We start from the raw sequence: 25,260 nt of genomic DNA, 5'->3' as shown, positions 1-25,260 counted from the left end.
CGCGTCCTCTGTTTCATGCTTGTCTGTCAATGGTTAGTTAGGCGTGCTTGTCTCTATTGTGCTTATCACGTGAAGACCGCGCATAACCACGTGCACTGTTGCGAATGAGTGCGGTGTCTGCGGTTAGCTAGCGTTTGTTATTTTCCTGGTTATTCTCATTGTATTATTTGCTGTGCCTTTGCTAACCTCATATTCTGTTCTGATCTGCCTTGGGTCACGTCTGGCGATCACACCTCTCGTGATCGCGTTCCTATTTCATATCTGCTGTTGTGTGTGCGCGGTCGCGGGGTGGCGACTAGATTGGCGCACACACATACAATCTGTCCCTTTGCTCATTCTCATTCGCAATCGCCTCTCTTGCGATTGCGTTCTGCGCTTCGTACAAATTCCTGTCTGGCATTTGTGGAGGTATAGAGGATTGGTTCCTCTGCACTCCCCAGCGCCATCTGCCGACAGGAATTTTCCCTCTACGGGTGCGTAGCACCTTTTGCTGGGTGCCTGCAAATATACGCTTGTGGAGGATTTCCGCCGTATCAGCGCACGCGTTGTGCGCTGATCACGGAGAACGTTCCACAATCGTTACACTGCTAGGTTTAAATAAAACTAATGACGCACTCTGTATGGAGTTAGTATTTTTTTATGCTGTATGGTCTCCTCTGGGGGGTTCCATCAAATGTGTAAAAACATAGTGGAAGATAAGTTGGTATCTTAACTGGGACTACTGTGTATGCATGTGGTAGGGATATCCCAATGTGAGATATTTGTGAGCAGAGAAGATTAATGCAGGAAACTATTATTGAAGGGAGACTGAAGTGTAAATAAAACAAAAAACAGATACTCATCTGAGGAGGGGAGGAGAGAGAAGGCTCTGGGTCCTACGGTCCCCCATTCCAGCGCTGGATCACCCATTAGCAGTCTACGACCAATGTGTCAGAGACTGCTCACTTCTGCTGCTGCGAGAGGCTTCAGCAATGGGCAGTACGGAGATTGCCTAAGCATACCGCAGTGGCAGAAGTGAGCAGTCTCTGACCCATCGGTCGTAGATGGCTAACGGGGATCCAGCGCTGGAATGTGAATGACATTACATTTTACTATCCAATCCACGATTTTATAAATAAGTAGGTATAATCTTGGTATCTGTAATAAGCATTGGTGTCTGTAATGAGCATTTTCTCTTTACATCCTTAGCTTCTGAGCCTGTAAGCTCCATTCGCAGAGACAGACAGGACTGGTGCGCTGAACACCACAAGCTCCACACCCGTTTGGAAGTTGTAGAGGAGGTAAGTCTCTGCTTTTAAAAACGAAGAGAACTGTAGGGTTTGAGAAGGTTACCATAAGCCAACGTAGGGGGGGGGGGGGGGGGGATTACAGCTGCCCAGACTTCCCACTCAGACCAGGGCCTGGGGACAGGCACAAGTTGAGACACCAGAATATCTGCAGTTGTCCTGCAGCCCACAGCACCTCCCCCTTTTCTTTCTCTGCTACAGTTGACTTTGGATGGAGCACCGCGTGTACAGAGCATGGAGCAGCTCTGGGGAACTTAACAGTTAGGTATGAGCACAGCCCTGTGCCCCGCTGTGTTCATGCTTCATTTTCCCCTACATTACCAGTATCGGCTGTCCTCATTATCTGTATCCAAACCGCTCCTGATCGATACTGTTGTTGATCAGGAGCAGATCGGACGTTTAGAAAATTGTCAGATCCTGTCAGTCGGATGAGAAATTGTACCCAGCATGATGTCCTACCATATTATTATATTGTACTAGCTGATTGCCCAGCGTTGCCCGGGTATGTATTTGGCTGGTGTCGGCACCACCCACTTTTTCTAACCCTAACACACAATTACTCAATGACTAAGTTTGTGAGCATTGTGGTCTTTGGCATCAATAATTTGCATTGAAATGAAAAAAATCTGATGGGCTGTTTGTGGCTCCACCCCCTTTCTGAATTTGAACCCCAGTCACCAAATGACCAACTGTACCAGGTTTGAGGCCTGTGCCATTAACAGTGCAAGAATGGTAGTAATTAAATATTCCCTTGAAAAGCAATAGGTGAAGCTTTATTCACTTTTGTAGGCTCCACTCACTTTTTTGAATATTAATCCCATTCACTGAGTGACCAATTGTGCAAAGTTTAAGAACCCTACCATTAACAGTGTAAGAATGGCTGCAGTTTACATTTTCCCAGTGAAATTTGTATTTGTCTCCACCAACTGATGACCCGGCGTTGCCCGGGTATGCATTTGACTGGTGTTGGTTCCGCCCACTTTTTCTAACCCTAACGCACAAACACTCAATGACCAAGTTTGTGAGCTTTGGGGTCTTTAGCATCAATCATTTGTATATTCCCATAGAAATTAAACAAATCAGATTGGCTGTTTGTCGCTGCACCCCTCTCCAGCATTTGAACCCCAGTCACTCAATGACCAACTGTAGCAGGTTTGAGGCATCTGCTATTACCAGGGTAAAAATGGTAGCAATTTAAATATTCCCCTTAAAAAATCAACAGGTGAATTTTGATTATTAATTAATCCCAGTCACCCAGTAACCAGCTGTGCAAAGTTTGAGCACCCTGCCATTAACAGTGAAGAAGGGCTGCAGTTTACAATTTCCCCCAAAAAAATCTGTTTTTGACGCCACCAACTTTTTGTAACCTTGACACACAGTCACTCAATGACCAGGTTTGTGAGCTTTTGGGTTCCTGGCATCAACATTTTGTGAATGGAAGCAGTTTATCCAGAAAACCAAATCTGATTGGCTGTTTGTGGCTCCACCCCTTTAGTGAATTTGAACCCCAGTCACTTGATGACCGACTGTAGCAGGTTTGAGGCCTCTGCCATTAACAGTGCAAAAATGACAGCAGTTTCAATATTCCCATTGAAAATCAATAGGTGAATTTTGATTGCCTCTTGTAGGCTCCACCTACTTTTCCGAATATTAATCCCAGTCCCCCAGTGACCAACTGTGCCAAGTTTGAGAACCCTGCCATTAACAGTGTAAGAATATCTGCAATTTATACAGGGAGTGCAGAATTATTAGGCAAGTGGTACGGTATTTTTGAGGAATAATTTTATTATTGAACAACCATGTTCTCAATGAACCCAAAAAACTCATTAATTTCAAAGCTGAATATGTTTGAAAGTAGTTTTTAGTTTGTTTTAGCTATTTAAGGGGGATATCTGTGTGTGCAGGTGACTATTACTGTGAATAATTATTAGGAAACTTAACAAAAAACAAATATATACCCATTTCAATTATTTATTTTTACCAGTGAAACCAATATAACATCTCAACATTTACAAATCTACATTTCTGACATTCAAAAACAAATCAGTGACCAATATAGCCACCTTTTTTTGCAAGGACACTCAAAAGCCTGCCATCCATGGATTCTGTCAGTGTTTTGATCTGTTCACCATCAACATTGCATGCAGCATCAACCACAGCCTCCCAGACACTGTTCAGAGAGGTGTACTGTTTTCCCTCCTTGTAAATCTCACATTTTATGATGGACCACAGGTTCTCAATGGGGTTCAGATCAGGTGAACAAGGAGGCCATGTCATTAGTTTTTCTTCTTTTATACCCTTTCTTGCCAGCCACGCTGTGGAGTACTTGGACGCGTGTGATGGAGCATTGTCCTGCATGAAAATCATGTTTTTCTTGAAGGATGCAGACTTCTTCCTGTACCACTGCTTGAAGAAGGTGTCTTCCAGAAACTGGCAGTAGGACTGGGAGTTGAGCTTGACTCCATCCTCAACCCAAAAAGGCCCCACAAGCTCATCTTTGATGATACCAGCCCAAACCAGTACTCCACCTCCACCTTGCTGGCGTCTGAGTCGGACTGGAGCTCTCTGCCCTTTACCAATCCAGCCACGGGCCCATCCATCTGGCCCATCAAGACTCACTCTCATTTCATCAGTCCATAAAACCTTAGAAAAATCAGTCTTGAGATATTTCTTGGCCCAGTCTTGACGTTTCAGCTTGTGTGTCTTGTTCAGTGGTGGTCGTATTTCAGCCTTTCTTACCTTGGCCATGTCTCTGAGTATTGCACACCTTGTGCTTTTGGGCACTCCAGTGATGTTGCAGCTCTGAAATATGGCCAAACTGGTGGCAAGTGGCATCTTGGCAGCTGCACGCTTGACTTTTCTCAGTTCATGGGCAGTTATTTTGTGCCTTGGTTTTTCCACACGCTTCTTGCAACCCTGTTGACTATTTTGAATGAAACGCTTGATTGTTCGATGATCACACTTCCGAAGCTTTGCAATTTTAAGAGTGCTGCATCCCTTTGCAAGATATCTCACTATTTTTGACTTTTCTGAGCCTGTCAAGTCCTTCTTTTGACCCATTTTGCCAAAGGAAAGGAAGTTGCCTAATAATTATGCACACCTGATATAGGGTGTTGATGTCATTAGACCACACCCCTTCTCATTACAGAGATGCACATCACCTAATATGCTTAATTGGTAGTAGGCTTTCGAGTCTATACAGCGTGGAGTAAGACAACATGCATAAAGAGGATGATGTGGTCAAATACTCATTTGCCCAATAATTCTGCACTCCCTGCATTTTCCCATGTAAAAAGTTAGTGGTTTTTGGCTCTGCCCACCATTTCTAACCTTGACATACAGTCACTCAATGACCAAGTTTATGAGCTGTGGGGTCTTTGGCATCAATAAATTGCATTTTACCATTGAAATTAAACAAATCTAATTGGCTGTTTTTTGCCCGCTCCCTTTTCAGAATTGAAACCCCAGTCTCCCAGTGACTGACTGTACCAGATTTGAGCCCTCTGCCATTAAGAGTGTATGAATGGCAGCAATGTAAATATTCCCCTTGAAAATCAATAGGTGAATTTTATACGAGAACAGAGGCGCCAACAGGATAAAAACACTGTTTAAAACTTATAAAATTGCTTAGGAGGCAGTGGTGGACTTACCCCCTACAAGCAGGCACAACGACTGTGTATTCAAAATAGGTTAAATTTATTGGTACACTCCAGGGTTAGCTTGCAACGCGTTTCGCAGGTCAAGCCCGCTTCATCAGGCAAATACAGGAAGGAGTACACTATTGGGGGTAAGAGGCAAACATTTGTGTATGACCGGACATAATATACCATATACACTGTATCAGTATAAAAATTAGTGTTGAAACATGATAGTAATGATGATCACCATCATTATTGTAAAACATTGTACAGTCAAAACATATTCTAATTAGTGAAGTTAAATTGTGACAAAAAACAAACGGGAAGTGGCCGGGAGCAAGGAAGACGGGGGGGGGGGGGGGGGGAGGAAAAGCGGGGGGGAGGGAAGGGGAGAGTGGGTAAATGATAAGGGGAGGGAATTGAACCCGGGGGGGGGGGGGGGGGGGGGGTTGGTTTTTTACTTAATGTGGGGGGGGGGAATGCATATAAAGTATACCTTATGTATATTACATGGTTCGTTATTCACGCTCGCCGCGATAGGCACCCATGCGGGTGAATGTATCCATACTTATGTATATGCGCATATGCACAACTGATACTGATTGTATCCATACTCATGTACATGTGCATCTGCACAAAACTTAGCCAGTAATCCATGGGGTACTAGTAGTAAGGGTCACTGGGGGTAAGGGAGTATATGCAGTTAGATATATCGCACAGCTAGGGGTCAATAACATCAAAAATAGAATCACTTACCAGCAGTATGTCCGGGTACCAGCAGTATGTCTGCGCATGCGTACATTGCGTAATGACGCGACGTCCGCAAGGCGGGAAATTCAGTACCCGCCCCATATTCTAATCAAATGGAGGGCGTTCCTCACTACTACTTAAACGGCAGTTCAGTAGTGCCTGGCCACTGAGGCGCCAGGTGTCATGATATGACATGAGGATTGTCCATAAACAGGGAGCAGACATGGAATCCGATGATGAACACTTTATTCTGAAGCATTTGTAAGCAAAGTTACATCCACAGAGTAGCATACAGCTTTCACCCAGCTGTCTCACACCAAACTGACTGTGTCTCTCTCTCTCTCTCTCTACCAGACAATAAGTTAGGATGGTCAACAAACACACCTCAAATGTAATCAAGTGATAAGGATAAGGCCAGTCTGCTAACACACAATAGAACAATAGTATATCCCCCACCCGTCTCCAGTAACACAATCACAGCAAACAAACAAAGCAGGAACAAAATACATTAAACAAAAAATACAGTTATTACATATCATACATCACATTCCTCCCCCCTTACATTCCTGGACCCCCAGGTGATCCCATTAGTTGGGTGAGACTGAGGTACAGGCACGTGGCAAATCTGTCCACCTGCTCCTTCTCAACCTAGGTGGGAGTTCATAGTTAATTGTTCTCGCTTTTGTATATGCCAGTTCAACTTTGACTCGATGTCCACATACAATTTGTCCATTCAATTCGAATACAGCCCTTGCTGCATCTTCTGGATTTTCAAACTCCACAAAGCCAAATCCAGGTGGACTCCTGGAGACCCAGATATGGCGCACAGGTCCATAGCGGCAAAACACTTGCCTCAACTCCCACTTGCTGATTTGGCTTCCCAAGTGTCCAATGTACACCTTGGAATTTGTCCTGCAAGCTCCGTGGGACTGGGCACAGTCAGATGAGTCAGTGGTCAAGATATTATTTGACAGACGAACATAATTAATCCCTCGGGCATTGTCTTTTTCCGCTACTGTTCTTAAGAGTGGGGCAATGCCTGAGGAGTTAGTTGCCACATTTCTACCATCAGTGGGCTGAGGAAACTGAGCAGTTCCATTGTCTCTGATGACATGTGGGCATGCTGCTACCAGGTGCTCAGTTGACCCACAGCCAAAACAGGACTTCCTCACCTTGTTCTTTGTAACAGCTGAAGTGGCAGAACTCCTCTCTGGAGTGGTGGGCCTGGGCTCTACACAAGATGCTGTCCTGGATGCTTCACAGACACACGAATCCTCTGGAAGATGACACACCTGGGACCGGTTCTCCACAAACTGATCGGCCAGCTTTGCAGCCTCCCTCATTGCTGGAGGGTTCCGATCCAGCACCCACATTTTCAGCTCTGGAGGACAGCAGCTCAGGAATTGTTCCCTCAAACACAGTTCTTTTAAGTCTTCCAAAGTCCTGACACCACTGCCCTGAATCCACTGATTAAATACATGATGCAGCTTCACTCCGAACTCAGTAAAAGAGGTTTGTGAGGTTTTACACAGTGATCGTAAAGACTGTCTGTATGTCTCGGGAGTTTTGGCATACCGAGCCAGCAATGCCCGTTTCACTTCCACAAAGTTAATTCTTTGCTCCAGAGGGAGCGATTTAAAAGTGTCACTGGCCCGGCCAGTCAGCTTTCCCAACAGAATGCGATGCCACTCACTGGTTGGGATACAATGTGTCTCACATATCAGTTCAAAGGTTTCTAAATAGGCATCTACTTCCTCTTTACTTTCATCAAACATGGGGAATAAGGAATACAGTCTGACAGTGTCCATACGTGGCTGTAACATTCCCCCATGAGATCTGTTCACATTCTGTGCTATCATCTCACTCAGCACTCTGAGCAATGTGTGAAGCATGTCCTCACCTCTGGCAACACCTTCCTGGGTCTGTTCCTGAGACTGTTCCTCCAAGCCTTCATCGGTCTGCACATGTCCACTTTCACTCAGTGCCTCAGCATTACTGGCGGCTTGTATCCTCTCCATCAAAAGTTCCACAAGCTGAGGTTTCTTCAGGCCATCAGGTTGTAAGCCCCTCTTACGGCATAATTTCCGAAGGGTAGTGATTTTGAGCTCTTGCAGCATCTCCTCCATGCTTCTGGTCTTCCAAAGTCTGCTCTGTCCCAGCACTGCTCACCAATATGTCATGATATGACATGAGGATTGTCCATAAACAGGGAGCAGACATGGAATCCGATGATGAACACTTTATTCTGAAGCATTTGTAAGCAAAGTTACATCCACAGAGTAGCATACAGCTTTCACCCAGCTGTCTCACACCAAACTGACTGTGTCTCTCTCTCTCTCTACCAGACAATAAGTTAGGATGGTCAACAAACACACCTCAAATGTAATCAAGTGATAAGGATAAGGCCAGTCTGCTAACACACAATAGAACAATAGTATATCCCCCACCCGACTCCAGTAACACAATCACAGCAAACAAACAAAGCAGGAACAAAATACATTAAACAAAAAATACAGTTATTACATATCATACATCACACCAGGTTCTACCCGGACATACTGCTGGTAAGTGATTCTATTTTTGATGTTATTGACCCCTAGCTGTGCGATATATCTAACTGCATATACTCCCTTACCCCCAGTGACCCTTACTACTAGTACCCCATGGATTACTGGCAAAGTTTTGTGCAGATGCACATGTACATGAGTATGGATACAATCAGTATCAGTTGTGCATATGCGCATATACATAAGTATGGATACATTCACCCGCATGGGTGCCTATCGCGGCGAGCGTGAATAACGAACCATGTAATATACATAAGGTATAATGTATATGCATTTCCCCCCCCCCACACATTAAGTAAAAAACCAACCCCCCCCCCCCCCCCCCCCCGGGTTCAATTCCCTCCCGTTATCATTTACCCACTCTCCCCTTCCCTCCCCCCTGCTTTTCCTCCCCCCCCCCCCCATCTTCCTTGCTCCCGGCCACTTCCCGTTTGTTTTTTGTCACAATTTAACTTCACTAATTAGAATATGTTTTGACTGTACAATGTTTTACAATAATGATGGTGATCATCATTACTATCATGTTTCAACACTAATTTTTATACTGATACAGTGTATATGGTATATTATGTCCGGTCATACACAAATGTTTGCCTCTTACCCCCAATAGTGTACTCCTTCCTGTATTTGCCTGATGAAGCGGGCTTGACCTGCGAAACGCGTTGCAAGCTAACCCTGGAGTGTACCAATAAATTGAACCTATTTTGAATACACAGTCGTTGTGCCTGCTTGTAGGGGGTAAGTCCACCACTGCCTCCTAAGCAATTTTATAAGTTTTAAACAGTGTTTTTATCCTGTTGGCGCCTCTGTTCTCGTATACTATACGTCTAACATCCACCCTTGGTGGAGGGGGATACCCCATCTTCTTCATATCTACAGAGAGCGACTTCTTAGTCCTGAGTGGGGACAGGCTAATCTCCTCACCTGCCTATACAGTGGTTGCCTGGAGGTAACCCTGGTTTGTGAGTATTTCATTTATACTCTTTTCAATTACCCCCTTTTGCCTGTACATACTACACCATATTGGGCTCTCGGTTCTTCTTTCTTTCTCATAATAGGTGAATTTTGATTGGCTGTTTTAGGCTCCACCCAGATTTCTGAATATTAATCCCAGTCACCCAGTGGCCAATTGTGTCAAGTTTGGAACCCTGCCATGTAAAAAATTAACTTTTTCTAACCTTGACATACAGTCACTCAATTATCAAGTCCTTGATATCAATACTTTGTATATTCCCATTGAAAAATAAACAAATCTGATTGGCTGTTTGTGGCTCCACCCCCTTCTGAATTTGAACCCTAATCACCCAGTGACCAACTGTACCAGGTTTGAGGCATCTGCTAGTAACAGTATAAGAATGGTAGCAGCTTAAATATTCCCTTTGAAAATCGAAAGGTGAATTTTTATTGGCTCCATCTACCTTCCAAAATCTTAATCTCATTCACCCAGTGACCAACTGTGCAAAGTTTGAGAACCCTGCCATTAACTGTGTAAGAATGGCTACAGTTTATATTTTCCCAGTAAAATTTGTTTTTGGCTCCGCCCACTTTTTGTAACCTTGACACACAGTCACTCAATGACCAAGTTTGTGAGCTTTCAGGTTCTTGGCATCAAAAATGTGTGAATGGAAGCAGTTTATCCACCACAGAAATCTGATTGGCTGTTTGTGGCCCTGCCCCTTTACTGAATTTGGACCTCAGTCACCCAAAGACTCAGTGACCAAATGACCAGTGACCAAGTTTGAAAACCCTGCGATTAACAGTGTAAGAATGGCTGCAGTTTACATTTTCCCATTTAAAATGAATGGCTGAAATTTGATTGGCTGTTTTATGCTCCACCCACTTTTCCTGGATTTGTAGCCTCGGTCACCAAGTGACCACCTGTGCCAAGTGTGGGGACTCTGACTTGATTACTGTGAGAATGGCAGCCTTTTCCATTTTTTCCATTGACATGAATGGATGCAATCTGATTTGCTGTTTGTAGCTCCGCCCAGGTGTGTAGTGGGGACGCAAGACCCTCAGAACATATTCCAGGTAGTAAGGGATCTGTATACCAAGTTTCGTTCAAATCGGTCACACCGTTTTTGAGTGATCGTGGCACATACATACACACACACACATACATCCGATTTTATGTGTTACGGCCAGAACCCGAAGTTTGGCCAGTTCACGTTCTGGCCGGCCACTTCGGGTTCTGGCCGGTCAATGTGCGAAGTGGCCGCTGCGCTGCGGCCTATGTTAGAAATGGAATGATTCCTGTGAAGATTAATGTATTTTCTTGGGCGTCTGGCCAAATGTAGAAAAAGTTAGTTCATTTAATGAAATGAAGCCGGCGGCAATGTAACGGGTGAAGCTGCCGGCTTCAGCTCTCTCTCCTACCCCTGTCTCTCTCTCTCTCTCCTATGGGCAGCCGGGGTAGGGGGGGGGGGGGGGGGCTTGGAGACACGCGTGTCCCCCCAGAGTCGTTCGTGGCTGCAGGGAAGCAGAGCGGGGAGGCTGCAGACATCGCTTTTGCCAGCACCCGCTCTGCAGGAATGGCAGGATTGCCTGCTGCGACGAACGACTCTGGGGGACACCCCGGCTGCTAGTATTGGGGAGGAGAGGAGGCAGGGGGAGGAGAGAGAACGGAAGCCGGCGGCTTCACCCGTTACATTGCTGCCGGCTTTGTTTCATTAAATTAACTAACTTTTGCTACATTTGGCCAGAGACGGACAAGAAAATACATTAATCTTCACAGGAAACATTCCATTTCTAACATTGGCCGCAGCGCAGCGGCCACTTCGCACATTGACCGGCCAGAACCCGAAGTGGCCGGCCAGAACGCGAAGTGGCCACACTCCGGGTTCTGGCCGTAACCTATATATAGATTGTGAGGGCCTGAGGGAGGCCTTTCAGGAATCCCCCCCTTTGAAAATGCTGTTTTTTTCCCCTGGAATTACAGAAACCCAAATGCCGACAGGACTGTAGCTTGTTAGGTTTCAGGGAAGATCATTATTATTATTTAGTATAGTAGTATATAGCGACGACATCTTCCGCAGCGCTGTACAGAGTATATAGTCTTGTCACTTAACTGTCCCTCCAAGGGGCTCACAATCGAATCCCTACCATAGTCATATGTCTCTGTATCGTGTAGTGCATGTATCATAGTCTAGGGCCAATTTAGGGGGAAGCCAATTAATTTATCTGTATGTTTATGGGATGTGGAAGGAAACCTGGAGTGCCCAGAGGAAACCCACACAGACACGAGTAGAACATACAAACTCCTTGCAGATGTTGACCTGGCTGGGCTTCAAACCAGGGACCCAGCGCTGCAAGGCAAGAGTGCTATCCACTAAGCCACCGTGTTGCCCGATGCACAGATCATGCACAATTACTGATATTTAGAAACTATTTTACATAGGATATCCATAATTTTAATATATGATGACTCCAATGAAATAACCTGTGAAGCCTTTTATAACTTGCTGAGGCAACTACACTTGTTTCATCCCCGAAGCTCTGCCAGTGATCCTGCAGGAGGTGATAATGTGCAGCCATCTGCTCATCTATGGACAACATCTACCTCTGCAGTCTAAGGTGCCCATGGATTCAGGGCCGCCATCAGAAATTTTGGGGCCCCTCACACATCATCAGACCTGGGCCCCCTGCCGACCCCCCCCCCCCCATTTCGAATGATAGATGATCGCACAACACCCCAAATTTTCACCCTCAGTATAGGTAGGTAGCAAGGTATAGGTTCCCCCTGTAGAAGGTATCCAGGTATAGTTAACCCCAGTATAGCTAGCCAGTAGTTCTGCGCCTGCGCAGTAGAGACCAGATGGCCACTTGACCCCCCCGCCGTGGAGCGCACATGAACAGGGACGGATCTAGACCAAGTTGCCCAAAGTTGCGCCTGGGGCAAGGTCAGGTTTTGGCGCCTAAACTGCCATTCCCCATCCACATTTTGCCGCCTTTTTAACAATTCAACAAACTGCGCCTGGGGCAAGAGACCCGCTTGCCCGCCCCCTAGATCCGTCCCTGCACATGAAGCCGACCCGGCGAGGTCGGCTTCTTCACCGCTGGACACCGGAAGACGCAGGAGCTGTGGCGAGGGCACCGATCGATTGCCAGGAGCTGAAAGAAGCCCCAGGTAAGTGCAGTTTGTTTTCTATTTCCTGCACGGATCTTCCCTTTAAGTAACAAGACGATTACTTTACAGCACTGCGGAAACAGTCAATGCTAAAATACATAAGAATAATGAGACAGAGATAAGTGAGAAAAACCTAGCAGTGAGAAGGCAGGTAGATTGATTGGAGGGACAGTAGAAGATAACAGACAGATCAGGAAAGTGAGAGAGTGTCACAGAAGAGAGGAGGTACAGAAGGAGAGTGGGGAAGAAAATGGGTAGATAGGAAGGAGAGATGTTGGGAAATGGAGGAGAGTCAGTGGATATGGGAGAGACAGACAGGGGGGCATGCTGAAGCATGGGGAGGAGGAATACAAGAGGAGGGAGGGAGACAGGGAGATGGGGCATATGGGAGCAGAGACTAGCTGGGCAGTCACACACAAGCACTTTATAGTGATACCTTCTCCTGTCATCAGAGGGGGGAGGGGGGCTCCTCACACAGCTCTCTCACATGCTCACATGACAGCCATGTCTGCTGTGCTCCTCACATTCCATCCTGTCCCTCTGGCTGGAGCTGGCTCTCTCTTCTCCTGCTCTGCTGTCCGTCAGGGGGGATGCAGGGGGCCACAGACTGGCCAGCTTCTAAAGTCAGGGGCCAGCAGCATGGTCCAGCCTGACATCAGGCTTGACTGGCAGTGGGCGGGATTAGGGGCGTGGCTACACGCAGTATACACTGCGTCTGTGGCTGAAGAAAGGAGGAGATGCGTGGAGCAGAGCTTTTCCCTCCTGTCTATTGGTTGGCCAGCTTCAGGGTGCGGAGGGGAGAAACGTGAGTGCCCAGCATGCTGCACTCACATTGTAGCCAGGGCCGGGCCGAGGCATAGGCTGGAGAGGCTCCAGCAGGCGCAGTGTAGGAGGGGGGCGCAGAATTCATTCAACTGTCATTCCTAATTGTGTTTGAAGCAGAAAGAAATAAGAAAAGGGGATACATGGCAGTGACTGCAAGCCAGATAACTAGATATTAAGGTGTTGGGGAGGTTGTGGGCTCTGTGGCGCCTCTTAGTCTAATAGCAATCAGTGTTTGATGGCTCGGGTGGCAGGGATGGAGGGGCGCACTTTGGTGTCTCAGCCTTGGGTGCTGGAGGACCTTGTCCCGGCTCTGATTGTAGCATCGCCCTGAAGCTGGCTGCCGCTGCTGACAGGAGGTTGGGTCAGGGCATAGATAAACGTTGGTGTTGTAGCTGCGGTGCTCCAGTCCAGTGTAGTTAGAGCAAAGGTACAGGAAAATGGCTACCGATGTGTGCATTTGTGGACATCGGCGGCCATTTTCTTGTAGCCTGCTCTAACTACGGAGCAGAGAAGTAGGGAGAGAGACCAGAGCGGGACCTGGTGACACATGGAACAGGTGCTGCACGTCAGAGGGGGGGCCCAGGCCCCCTAGGAGCTTGGGGCCCGTGACTGTAGTGATGTTTGTCCCCCCCTGATGGCGGCCCTGCATGGATTACTCGACTTGGTGGGCGATTAACCATCCGATTCAGTTATTGTAATTGAAACAGATGAAAATCTGTGCCGGTCTAGAGCATGCCCAAACAATAATGCAACCAATTTAAGGCCGAATTTGTTAGCCTGTATCGATCAGACATGTTGGAAAATCTCAGGCAGGCATGCTTGATCGGGTGCGTGGCAATATCAGCGTGCAATAATCGCAAACGACGATGGAAACTCCTGACTGCTGTCCCCCCCCAGTGTCCCGTGCAGTTGTACTTTACCTGTCACATCGTCCGCTATGGCCCACTGTACTTTTGGATTCTGGACCCACATGACTGCTGTAAAGCCCGAAACCAGGCGGGGTTTCATGTTGAAATCCATCGGTAATCAGCCTACGGTTTATGGTGACCAGAAGATTTTTCTCCGATTAGAGAGAGATCTGTCTCTTGGTTGATCAGCCACCAAAATCGCTAGTTGCATGGGTACCTAATGCTGGGAACACACAATGCAATTTCCCGTCCAATCGATGGGTGATCGGACAGGAAGTTGTAGCATGTGTACATGTCCAAACTGCTCCCGATTTTCTGATGATTACTTCGGAAATTCAATCCCTCTCGATCGGAAACTGTTTGGACATGTCGGAAATAATCGCCCAATTTCCGCAGGAAATTGCATTGTGTGCTCCCAGCATTAAAGCTGGGTATACACACGAGATAAAAGTCTTAGGAAAACAATGGTTCAAAGATTATCTACTGATACAGTAACAGTTATAAAAAATTTACAAAAGTTTACAAAAGACCTCCAAAGATAGCAACAAAAGATACTGTATTTTTCTCACAATCTTTCAGACCCATCCCGGTGGATCAGATCTGCAGACTATTGTTCATTAAGAAATATATGTAGATCTCATACACACCTTGTTTAACTGTTGTGTGCATAGCGCATGCGTGAAAAGAAGGAAGTAAATAGACTACACATTCTTTAGAATGATTAAGGTGGCCGTACATTAGATGAAAATCTGTGCTGCCAAGTGCATGCTCGACTGACAATGTGACCAATTTTGGGACAAAAATTGGTTGCATTGTCGATCGCGCATGCTGCAAGATGTTTGGCCGACTTGCTCGATTGGGTGCGGGGCGGGAACGGCATGCAATTTCACGATGATTGACGAACGTGACGAAACGCCCGGCGCTGTCCCACCTAATGATAAATGTCCCCCCCTGATGCAAGGTATACATTACCTGTCCTCGGGCTGCGCTTGTTCCTCCGCTGCTCCGGGCGCATTCCGCTGTACATACACATGCGCTCCACGTGGATTCCTAGTAAGGGCACGCGGTTGAGTATCAAATCTTCTTTTTACCACAGTTATAGTTCAATTTACAAGACAACTGAAGTGAGAATATGCCATATTTATTTCTTTTTAAACAACACTAGTTGCCTGGCAGCCCTACTGATCTATTTGGCTGCAGTAGTGACTGAGTAACACCTGAAACAAGCATGCAACTAATCTTGTCAGATCTGACAATAATGTCAGAAACCCCTGATATCCTGCATGATTGTTCAGGGCCTATGGCTAAAAGTATTAGAGACAGAGGATTGGCATGATAGCCAGGCAACTGGTATTATTTAAAAGAAAATAAATATGGCAGCCTCCATATTCCTCACACTTCAGGTGTCCTTTAACCTCTTGACAACCAGCTAACGCCGATTGGCGTAAAGTGGTCGTCTGCGGGTTACCATGGGAGCGGCCTTTCCATGTCAGTTCACGGAGGGTGTCTCCGTGAACAGCCGGAGAGCCGCCGATCGCGGCTCGCCGGCAAAATGTAAACACGCGGGGAAGAAATCCCCGCTGTTTACATCACACGGCGCTGCTGCGCAGCAGCGCCGTGACGTAGATCGGCGATCCCAGGCCTCTGATTGGCCGGGGATCGCCGGCATCTGATAGGCAGAAGCCTATCCTATCAGGCGCAGGACGGAATTCCGTCCTGCGCCGCTCACAGGGGGAGGGAGAGGGAGGGAAGGGGAAGGAGGCCAGGAAGTGCTGCGGAGGGGGGCTTTGAAGAGCCCCCCCGCAAGCGCAAGCAGCCGGCGGCGATCAGACCCCCTCAGCAGGACATCCCCCTAGTGGGGAAAAAAGGGGGGTAGTCTGATCGCCCTGCTGCACTCCTGATCGGTGCTGCGGGCTGTAGAGCCCACGCAGCACCGATCACTGGAAATTACCCTGGTCGTCAAGTGGTTAAGGAGCTTGGGCCCTGGGCAATTGACCAGCATGCACCAAGAAAGCACTGGCCCTGCATGAGTGTTATTTCAATACTAATCTTGAAAATGACGCATCCCTGGAAAATGTGTGAACAGATGCACAGCAATGATGCGATCAGCCATTTTTGTTGTGAAGCCCTAAGTAGCAATCACAATTCTAAGCATTTCATAGCGATTTTGCTTTTCTATACTTATGACTCAATCACTAAGGGCTCAAACCCACTAGAGCAATTTTGTGAGCGTTTAGGGAGTGATTCAAAATGCTAGCGATTTTCCTAAACGCTCAGCTAATGTTAATGGATGGGCCAAATGCCACTTGAGCGATTGCGATTACCAAAATCACAAACGCAGGACATGCAGCATTTTTTAGCATTTAGCGATAACGTTTCTGCAATGTAAAGTATATAAACTTCTGGCATAATCGCTCGTCAAAACTTACACAGAGCGATTTTGCTAGCGTTTTTTACATTACTGCACACTGTCAAAAATTAAAATTAATTGAAAGGGCCAATCAGAATTAAAAACCCTAATCGCAACACAATCGCTGGCAAAAAGCTGACACTTTTTAAAAATGCTACCAAAATCGGCAGCAATCACTCATAAAAGCGCTTACAAACTGCTCATTAAAAACTGTTGCGATTAGCGATAGTGTTTTGTAGTGGGTTCCAGGCCTTAAACATGATACTACACGCAGTGCTTTGATTTAGAAAACCATTCTCTCTCGTGTTAAACAGCCCATAGCAGGGGAGTAGCTAGAAATGACTGGGTCCCATAGCAAAAAAAAAAAAATGCCCCCCCCCCCCACGACCTTCCAACCCCACGGACCTCGGACCTCCCACCCAAACATTTTGTGGAGAAATCTGATTTCCCCACAAAATGCAACCATATTGTCGGCAGATTTCCCTACAATATGCAACCAGATTGTCGGCGGATTTCCCCACAAACGCAACTAGATTGTCGGCAGATTTCCACACAATATGCAACCAGATTGTCGGCAGATTTCCACACAATATGCAACCAGATTGTTGGCAGATTTCCCCACAAATTGCAACCAGATTTTTGGCAGATTTCCCCACAAATTGCAACCAGATTGTGGGCAGATTTCCCAATAAAATGCAACCAGATTGGTGGCAGATTTCCCCACAAATTTCAACGAGATTGGCGGCAGATTTCCCCACAAATTGCAACCAGATTGTCGGCAGATTTCCCCACGAAATGCAACCAAATTGTCGGCAGATTTCCCCACAAAATGCAACCAGATTGTCGACAGATTTCCCCACAAAATGCAACCAGATTGTCGGCAGATTTCCCCACAAAATGCAACCAGATTGTCGGCAGATTTCCCCACAAAATGCAACCAAATTGTCGGCAGATTTCCCCACAAAATGCAACCAGATTGTCGGCAGATTTCCCCACAAAATGCAACCAGATTGTTGGCAGATTTCCCCACAAATTGCAACCAGATTGTCGACAGATTTCCCAACAAAATGCAATCAGATTGTCACCAGATTTCCCCACAAAATGCAGTAAATGTAGCCAGGTCTATAGTGGGCTAACATTAATTACCTGGAGGGAGGGTGTTTGGGCAGGCTGACACGCTATTTGCGGTGCAGGCACTGCACTGGTTAGGCAGTTAGGTAGTCGGGTAGGAGGGTGGGCAGTTAGGAAGCCGGGTGGGCAGTTAGGTAGCCGGGTTGGCAGTTAGGTAGCCGGGTGGGAGGGTGGGCAGTTAGGTAGCCGGGTGGGAGGGTGGGCAGTTAGGTATTTGGTAGCCGGGTGGGAGGGTAAGCAGTTAGGTAGCCGGGTGGGCAGACGGGTAGTTTAGTGGGGTAGGGGCCCGACTCCTATCCTCCCTGCCTCACATTGGGGGGCCCCTTCCTATTATGAGCAGTGAGGGAGAGTGGCATATACAGCAGACTCCGGCGGGGTAATCAGACGCTAGAGGTACAGCTACCCCTGAGCACGGTGTCTCCTCTATATGCTGTTCGCAATGCGAGCAGCATACAGAGGAGACACCGTAGCCCGGGGGCAGATGGACCTCTAGCGTCTGAGCCTGCTGGACCTCCCGCCGGAGCCTGCTCTATATGCCGCTCTTTCGCGCTGCTCATAATAGGTGGGGGGGGGGGCAGGCATCATAATAAAAATTTTAAAAAAAAGTCCTCTCTCAGCTGAGGGCGGCGGGCCACCTGTGACGTAGGGCTGCCGCGGGCCCTATAGCAACACTGTGGTTGGCTGGCCCATAGAATTTAAGTGCAATATGGTTAAATGATTTGAAAATAAAAAAAGCTTAAAGGGGAACAGAAGAGAGAGGTATATGGAGGCTGTCATGTTTATTTCCTTTTAATCAATACCAGTTGCCTGGCAGCCCTGCTGGTCTATTTCTCTGCAGTAGTATCGGATTAAAACCAGAAACAAGCATGCAGCTAGTCTTGTCAGATCAGACTTATAAGTCTGAACCACTGAAACACCTGATCTGCTGCATGCTTGTTCAGGGGCTATGGCTAATAGTATTAGAGGCAGAGGATCAGCAGGGCTGCCAGGCAACTGGTATTGTCTAAAAGGAAATAAACATGACAGCCTCCATATACCTCTCTCTTCAGTTCCCCTTTAATGCACGATAGTGTGCTCCTTGTTCTCCTTAGAAGCCCACAGAATTTCATTCTGGAAATGAATAGGGAACACAATAAAAACTGGTGGTGCGCTTGTATAATCAGACAAGTACTAGTAAAACAACACACAATACCGCTCTGGGAGTTTCATTGTCAACTATAACACATCATCAGTCCACAGGCTGTTAATAAGAGTCCACCACCGATCAAAATGTTATAGCAGGATCAATTCACAGGCCTTGAGTGACACCCCACCTCACACTATAGAAGGGGCACTCACCCTTTGATCAGCAGTACCTTGGGGTCATCTAGACTGCCCCCGCCTTATCCAGAATCGATGTTAGTGGTAGTCCTGCTTGTGTAGTAGCACGAACACCTTTTCACCTCAAACACAAAACAATCGAGCCACCTAAGCATAAAACAATGCTAAAAGATTTAAAGTGGACCTGAACTCTTGCATAGGACAGAAGGAAAACAGAGAAATCCACCCTGTATGTACAGTGGGATGCGAAAGTTTGAGCAACCGTGTTAATCGTCATGATTTTCCTGTATAAATTGTTAGTTGTTACGATAAAAATTTCAGTTAAATATATCTTATAGGAGACACACACAGTGATATTTGATAAGTGAAATGAAGTTTATTGGATTTACAGAAAGTGTGCAATAATTGTTTAAACAAAATTAGGCAGGTGCTTAAATTTGGGCACCACACAAACACATGAAATCAATATTTAGTAGATTCTCCTTCTGTAGAAATTACAGCCTCTAAACGCTTCCTGTAGGTTCCAATGAGAGTCTGGATTCTGGTTTAAGGTATTTTGGACCATTCATCCTCTTTACAAAACATCCCGAGTTCATTCAGGTTTGATGGCTTCCGAGCATGGACACTAACTCACACCACAGATTTTCAATTATATTCAGGTCTGGAGATGGCCATTCAAGAACATTGTCCTTGTTCCTCTGCATGAATGCCTTAGTGGATTTTGAGCAGTGTTTAAGGTTGTTGTCTTGTTGAAAGATCCAGCCCTGGTGCAGCCCCTGCACTGGCCACACAGCCCCACAGCATGATGGAATCACCACCATATTTTACTGTAGGTAGCAGGTGTTTTCTTGGAATGCTGTGTTCTTTTTCCTCCATGCATAACGCCCCTTGTTATGCCCAAATAACTCAATTTTAGTTTCATCAATCCACAGCACCTTATTCCAAAATGAAGCTGGCTTGTCCAAGTGTGCTTTAGCATACCTCAAGCGGCTCTGTTTGTGCTGTGGGCAGAGAAAAGGCTTCCTCTGCATCACTCTCGCATACAGCATCTCCTTGTGTAAAGTGCGCCAAATGGTTGAACGATGCACAGTGACTTCATCTGCAGCAAGATGATGTTGTAGGTCTTTGGTGCTGGTCTGTGGGTTGACTGACTGCTCTCAACATTTGTCGCTTCTGTTTAACTGAGATTTTTCTTGGTCTGCCACTTTGAGCCTTAACTTGAACTGAGCCTGTGGTCTTCCATTTCCTCAATATGTTCCCAACTGTGGAAACAGACAGCTGAAATCTCGGAGACAGCTTTCTGTATCTTTCCACTAAACCATGATGGTGAACAATCTTTGTCTTCAGGTCATTTTAAAGTTGTTTTGAGACCCCCATGTTGCTACTCATCAGAGAAAATTAAAAAGAGGAGTAAAACTTACAATTGACCCCCTTAAATACTCTTTCTAATAACTGGATTCACGTGTGTATGTAGGTCAGGGGTCACTGAGCTTATCAAGCCCATTTGAGTTCCAATAATTAGTTCTGAAGGTTTTGGAATCAATAACATGACAACAGTGCCAAAATTCATGTACCTGCCTAATTTTATTTAAACAATTATTGCACACTTTCTGTAAATCCAATAAACTTCATTTCACTTCTCAAATATCACTGTGTGTGTCTCCTATATGATATATTTAACTGACATTTTTTACCGTAACAACCAACGATTTATACAGGAAAATCATGACGATAAACAAGGTTGCCCAAACCTTTGCATCCCACTGTATTTAAAGAGTTTAGACTGTCTAATTCCACCTCATTTGTGTCTAATCACAAGTTGTAATTTGATCTATCCTGTGTCACATGACTGCCACGGCAGAGATGGCAGATAAGCTCATTTGAAAACACAGGATGTTAACAATATGTCTGCTTTCATCAATCAGGAAGTAGAAACAGTGCAGATCTATTGCAGGATTTGTATCAGCTGTAACAAAGAAATGTTTTTTTAAAGGTTATTATGCTGTTGCTTATCTTTCAGAGCAGAGAGGACGTTATGAGTTCAGGTCCACTTTAATAATAAAAAAGGTGCACTCACAAGAATCGACTGTACATCATTGCATAGAGTTTTATCGGACTCTACCCAGTGTGTTGGATGTCTGGGTGGCTAGGACGGTCCTAGTAAGACCTACGCTGCTCGTTTGATCTACGCGCCTCCAGATAACGCAATCTACGCACCTCCAGATAACGCAGTCACTCCCACTGTGGGCCGTGTCCTTAGCTCTTAGCTTTTAGCTTAGCTAAGCGCTTTTCAAAACATTTGTGATGAGAAAAGCACTTTTGGTGTGATACAGCTCTTACCACTGCAACACCTCACAAATCAGCACCAGCTGTGATTGAGTTATGTGTATTAGAATGCTCGGTTTTATTATCCAATGGTGAAATATCTGGTACTGTATGTGTTAAGGGAATACACAATCAAATGCAACAGTGTCATTGTAAATTCAGAACCAATGAGCAATGCACATAGCAACAATTAAACGGGAACAGAGCGTGACACACTGCAAATACCGCAGTTCTTTTCTGTAGAATAACAGCACCACCTAGTGACCACCTGTTACATAATAGGCTTTATTGATTATGAGAGCCCATTTTGACTGCACAGGGGACAGGGTAAGCATTTTTTTTAAAACTATTATGCGATTGTACACGGGGCAATATCCTTCTCTCGGTTTTGGGCCAATAAAAAAAAGGAATGCACCTAAACATGCGTTTTACATTGAGATACATTATACGCAAATCGCAAACACATCTGGAAAATTTGTTGCATTCCATCATTTTTTTTCCACGCATGAGAAATTTGCATGGAGTTCAAGCTATTCCATATACTTTCATATGTACCATGATTACAGTATATTGATGTTAGATGCAGTAAACGCTATGAGCTGCTGATAGACTACTGTTCATGCTTCAGCCCCAATCAACCTAAATTTTCCATCCTGTCCAAAACGGTTGATCAATTTTAAGTCAAAATCAATCAAAATTTGGTAATACTGACATGTTAAAGGAATCGATTACTAGCAGATTCAGAGTGATCAAATGGGCACCTTAATAAAGAACTTAACTGAATATTACATAATCAAAAAAAATACTTTTTTTTTTTTTTTTTACAATATTTATTTATAAATTAGTCAGTATATGCCCATTGTAAAATCTTTCCTCTCCCTGATTTACATTCTGAAATGTATCACATGGCAACATCTTTACTGCTGGCAGGTGATGTCTGTGGAAGGAGATGCTGCTTTTTTGGCAGATGGAAACAGCTGTTATTTTCCACAATGCAACAAGGCTCCCACAGTGTGATTTCAGTACCTAGGTGCTGTCACAGGTGGCAATATCTTTACTGCTGTCCGATGCATCACTGTTGAATGTTTGTTTACGGTGTGTTCTAAAGCTAGCAGAAATAACACTTGGTCTCCCAGAATGCTGTGGGAGAAGAATCCTGCATAATAAACAGCCTAGATCAGTGCTTCTGAAACCTGTCCTTGTTACTCCCCAACGGTGCATGTTTTGCAGGCAACCTCTCCTATGAACAGGTGGGTTAATTAGTGTCTCAGCTACATGGAATCCATCTCGCGTAGACACCAATTATTCCACCTGTGCATAGGTGAGATTGCCTGCAAAACTTGCACCGTTGGCGAGTCATGAGGCCCAGTGTACACCAAAACCGCTAGCAGATCCTCAAAACGCTAGAGGTTTTTGGAGCAGATTTCAGAGCGATTCTAGGCATGTTTAGAGACGTTTTCTAAACATGCCTAGCGTTTTTTGGAGCGTTTTTGTGTAGCAGATTACAAATATTGTTACAGTAAAGCTGTTACTGTAACAGCTACTGTAACAAAAACGCCTGGAAAACCGCTCTGATCTAGCGTTTTCCAGAGCAGTTTGAGCTTTTCCTATACTTTACATTGAGGCAGAAACGCTTCTGCAAACCGCAAAAGTGCTGCAGGACCCACGTTTGCGGTTTGCTAAAAACTGAAAACTGCCGGTGTGCACCAGCCCATTGAAATACATTAGCCAAGCTTTTTCCAAGGCGGAAGCGGTTTGCGGGTCGCTTGAAAAACTGCTCGGTGTGCAACAGCCTGAGAAACAATGGCCTGGGCTAAACAACATTGGAAGGGTGGGTTACATACCAATATACAGCAATATATATAGGAAATGTTTCTGATATTGAAACCAGGATAATTTACATAAAAGTATTATAAATAATTGAATATACTGCTATAAGTCATCAAGTTCCTCTTTAACTTGTAGTGATGTAAGGAGATAATCCAGGTACATTATAGAAATCTGTCAGATATTGATTGTTTATCTGATGAAAGTCTATTAAAGTGCCCATACATCTATCAACTTGGCAGAAAATAGACCATCCGATTTGTTATTATTGAATTGGATGAAAATTGGTGCCACCAAGTGCATCCCCAATTGACAATGCAACCAATTTTGGGTCGAGTAGGTCAACTGGACATGCTGCAAGATGTCAGGCCATTGTGGTTGATTGGGGGCGCGGCGAACAACATCAGGACTAGTATCAAACGTGAGGAAACTCCAAGGCTGTCCCCCCCAATGCCCAATGTCTCCCCCCCTGGTGTCCAATTATCGGTCAGTGTCCGCTGCTGGCTCGGGGCTCCGTCTTCTGTCCATACACATGCCCCATGTGTTTGCCACAGTAGCGTGGGTGTGTGATGTCATTTGCTCACGCGTACGCTGGCTAACGCGTGAGACGCATGTATGGCCCCGGGGGAGACATTGGATATTAGAGGGATCACGTCGGGACGGCGAGGTGGCATCACAAGGTTGAGAAAGGATTGATTTCAGCATGAATCGGCCTGTGGTGTATAGGTGGCCGACAGATCTCTCTGTAATCAGATTCGAATAGAGAGAGATTTGTCCCTTGGTCGAATCATCGCTAGATGTATGGCTACCTTTGGTGTATGGACAGTTTTATGTGGCTACTTTCTTAATACTTACAGTCACATGACTGAGAAAGGCACGATGCAAACGTCTATTTAAGAAGCTACCTAAAAAATAATGCTGATGCAGTTAAAGAGAACCCAAGGTGGATCTTCGGGGGACAGATGGGAGACAGAGTCATATTGCCTGCTCAATGACATGGCTCTGTGTTCCCCCACCCGCTGCTCTCTGCCCCCCCCCCCCCAAGTTATTTGTTACCAACTCAAAGGTGAACACAGGGGAGAGGAATTCTCTGGTCAAAACGCCCGCCAGGGGCGTTTCTGCAGGGTTTCCAGAGCTGCCATTGGGCCGCTCTATCTCCCTGACCGTGCCTCCTGCCGCTCCCCCGCCTCCCTGCGCGCTATGAGAGACACACAGTCTCTCAGTGCAGCATCGTGACCTATAAAGTGAAAGTGGGCCATTGCGGCTCAGCCCCGTGGATCAGGTAGCCTATTTTATTTATTTTTTTCATTTTTTGAGCACACCTCTGGCTCTCTTTAACATCTTCAGGACCACAGGCTTTACCCCCCTAAAGACCAGGCCATTTTGTGTCAAATAGGCCACTGCAGCTTTAAGGCCAAGCTGCAGGGCCACACGATACAGCACACAAGTGATTTCCCCCCTCCCCCTGTCAAAAACATGAGCGGTTCTTGCGTTTTTCATGATTTCTAACTCAGTAAAGGACCAGCCTTTAACCCTCCTGGCGGTCTATTAGAAAACGCCATGGGGCAGCGCAGCAGTTTTTAAAAAATTTTTTTTTAAATCTTGTAGCGAGCCCTATGATAGCCACTGTGCAGCGGCATCCCCCCACCCACTTCGATCCGATCTTTGATCAGAAAATCCAGTTCAAAGAACGGGATTTCCTGGAGGGCTTCCCCCGTCGCCATGGCGATGGGCGGGATGACGTCACAGACGTCGTGACGTCAAAGGGAGTCCCCGATTCACCCCTCAGCGCTGCCTGGCACTGATTGGCCAGGCAGCGCACGGGATCTGGGGGGAGGGGCGGCGGCGCAGCAGCTAATTGGCGCGGAGCGGCAGCGATCGGAGTGCACACGCAGCTAGCAAAGTGCTAGCTGCGTGTAGCAAAAAAAAAATAATATGCAAATCGGCCCAGCAGCGCCTGAGAAATCCTCCTGCGCGGCACAGCCCGAGCTCAGCTCGGGCTTACCGCCAGGAAGGTTAAAGCGTTGCTATCATATAAATCCGGCATAGCGGGGTCTGAACCCTCTATAACAGTAATTATAGATTGACGGTGTACCTCGACATGAATCAGAGCACTCAGTATATGATTTTATATAAAATTGTATTTG

General features: G+C 46.0%; 1 protein-coding gene across 4 annotated transcripts in view; it reads left to right on the top strand.

The window, feature by feature from the left end:
- PLAC9 (placenta associated 9) overlaps window positions 1–25,260 on the top strand; it is a 64,627-nt gene that overhangs the window by 17,440 nt on the left and 21,927 nt on the right. For all 4 annotated transcript variants that reach the window (XR_011024312.1, XR_011024313.1, XM_068255462.1 and 1 more), the window contains exon 2: window positions 1,189–1,280. Coding sequence is in view for 2 of the 4 variants with exons in the window: in XM_068255462.1 (XP_068111563.1) it covers window positions 1,189–1,280 (92 nt within the window). In the remaining 2 variants the exon portion in view is untranslated. The remainder of the gene's footprint in view (window positions 1–1,188; window positions 1,281–25,260) is intronic.

This window comes from Hyperolius riggenbachi, chromosome 10 (genome assembly GCF_040937935.1).
Source record: "Hyperolius riggenbachi isolate aHypRig1 chromosome 10, aHypRig1.pri, whole genome shotgun sequence".
Taxonomy (NCBI): Eukaryota; Metazoa; Chordata; class Amphibia; order Anura; family Hyperoliidae; genus Hyperolius; species Hyperolius riggenbachi.
The sequence above is the reverse complement of the archived record's forward strand: the minus strand, read 5'-3'. Positions and strand labels throughout refer to the sequence as shown.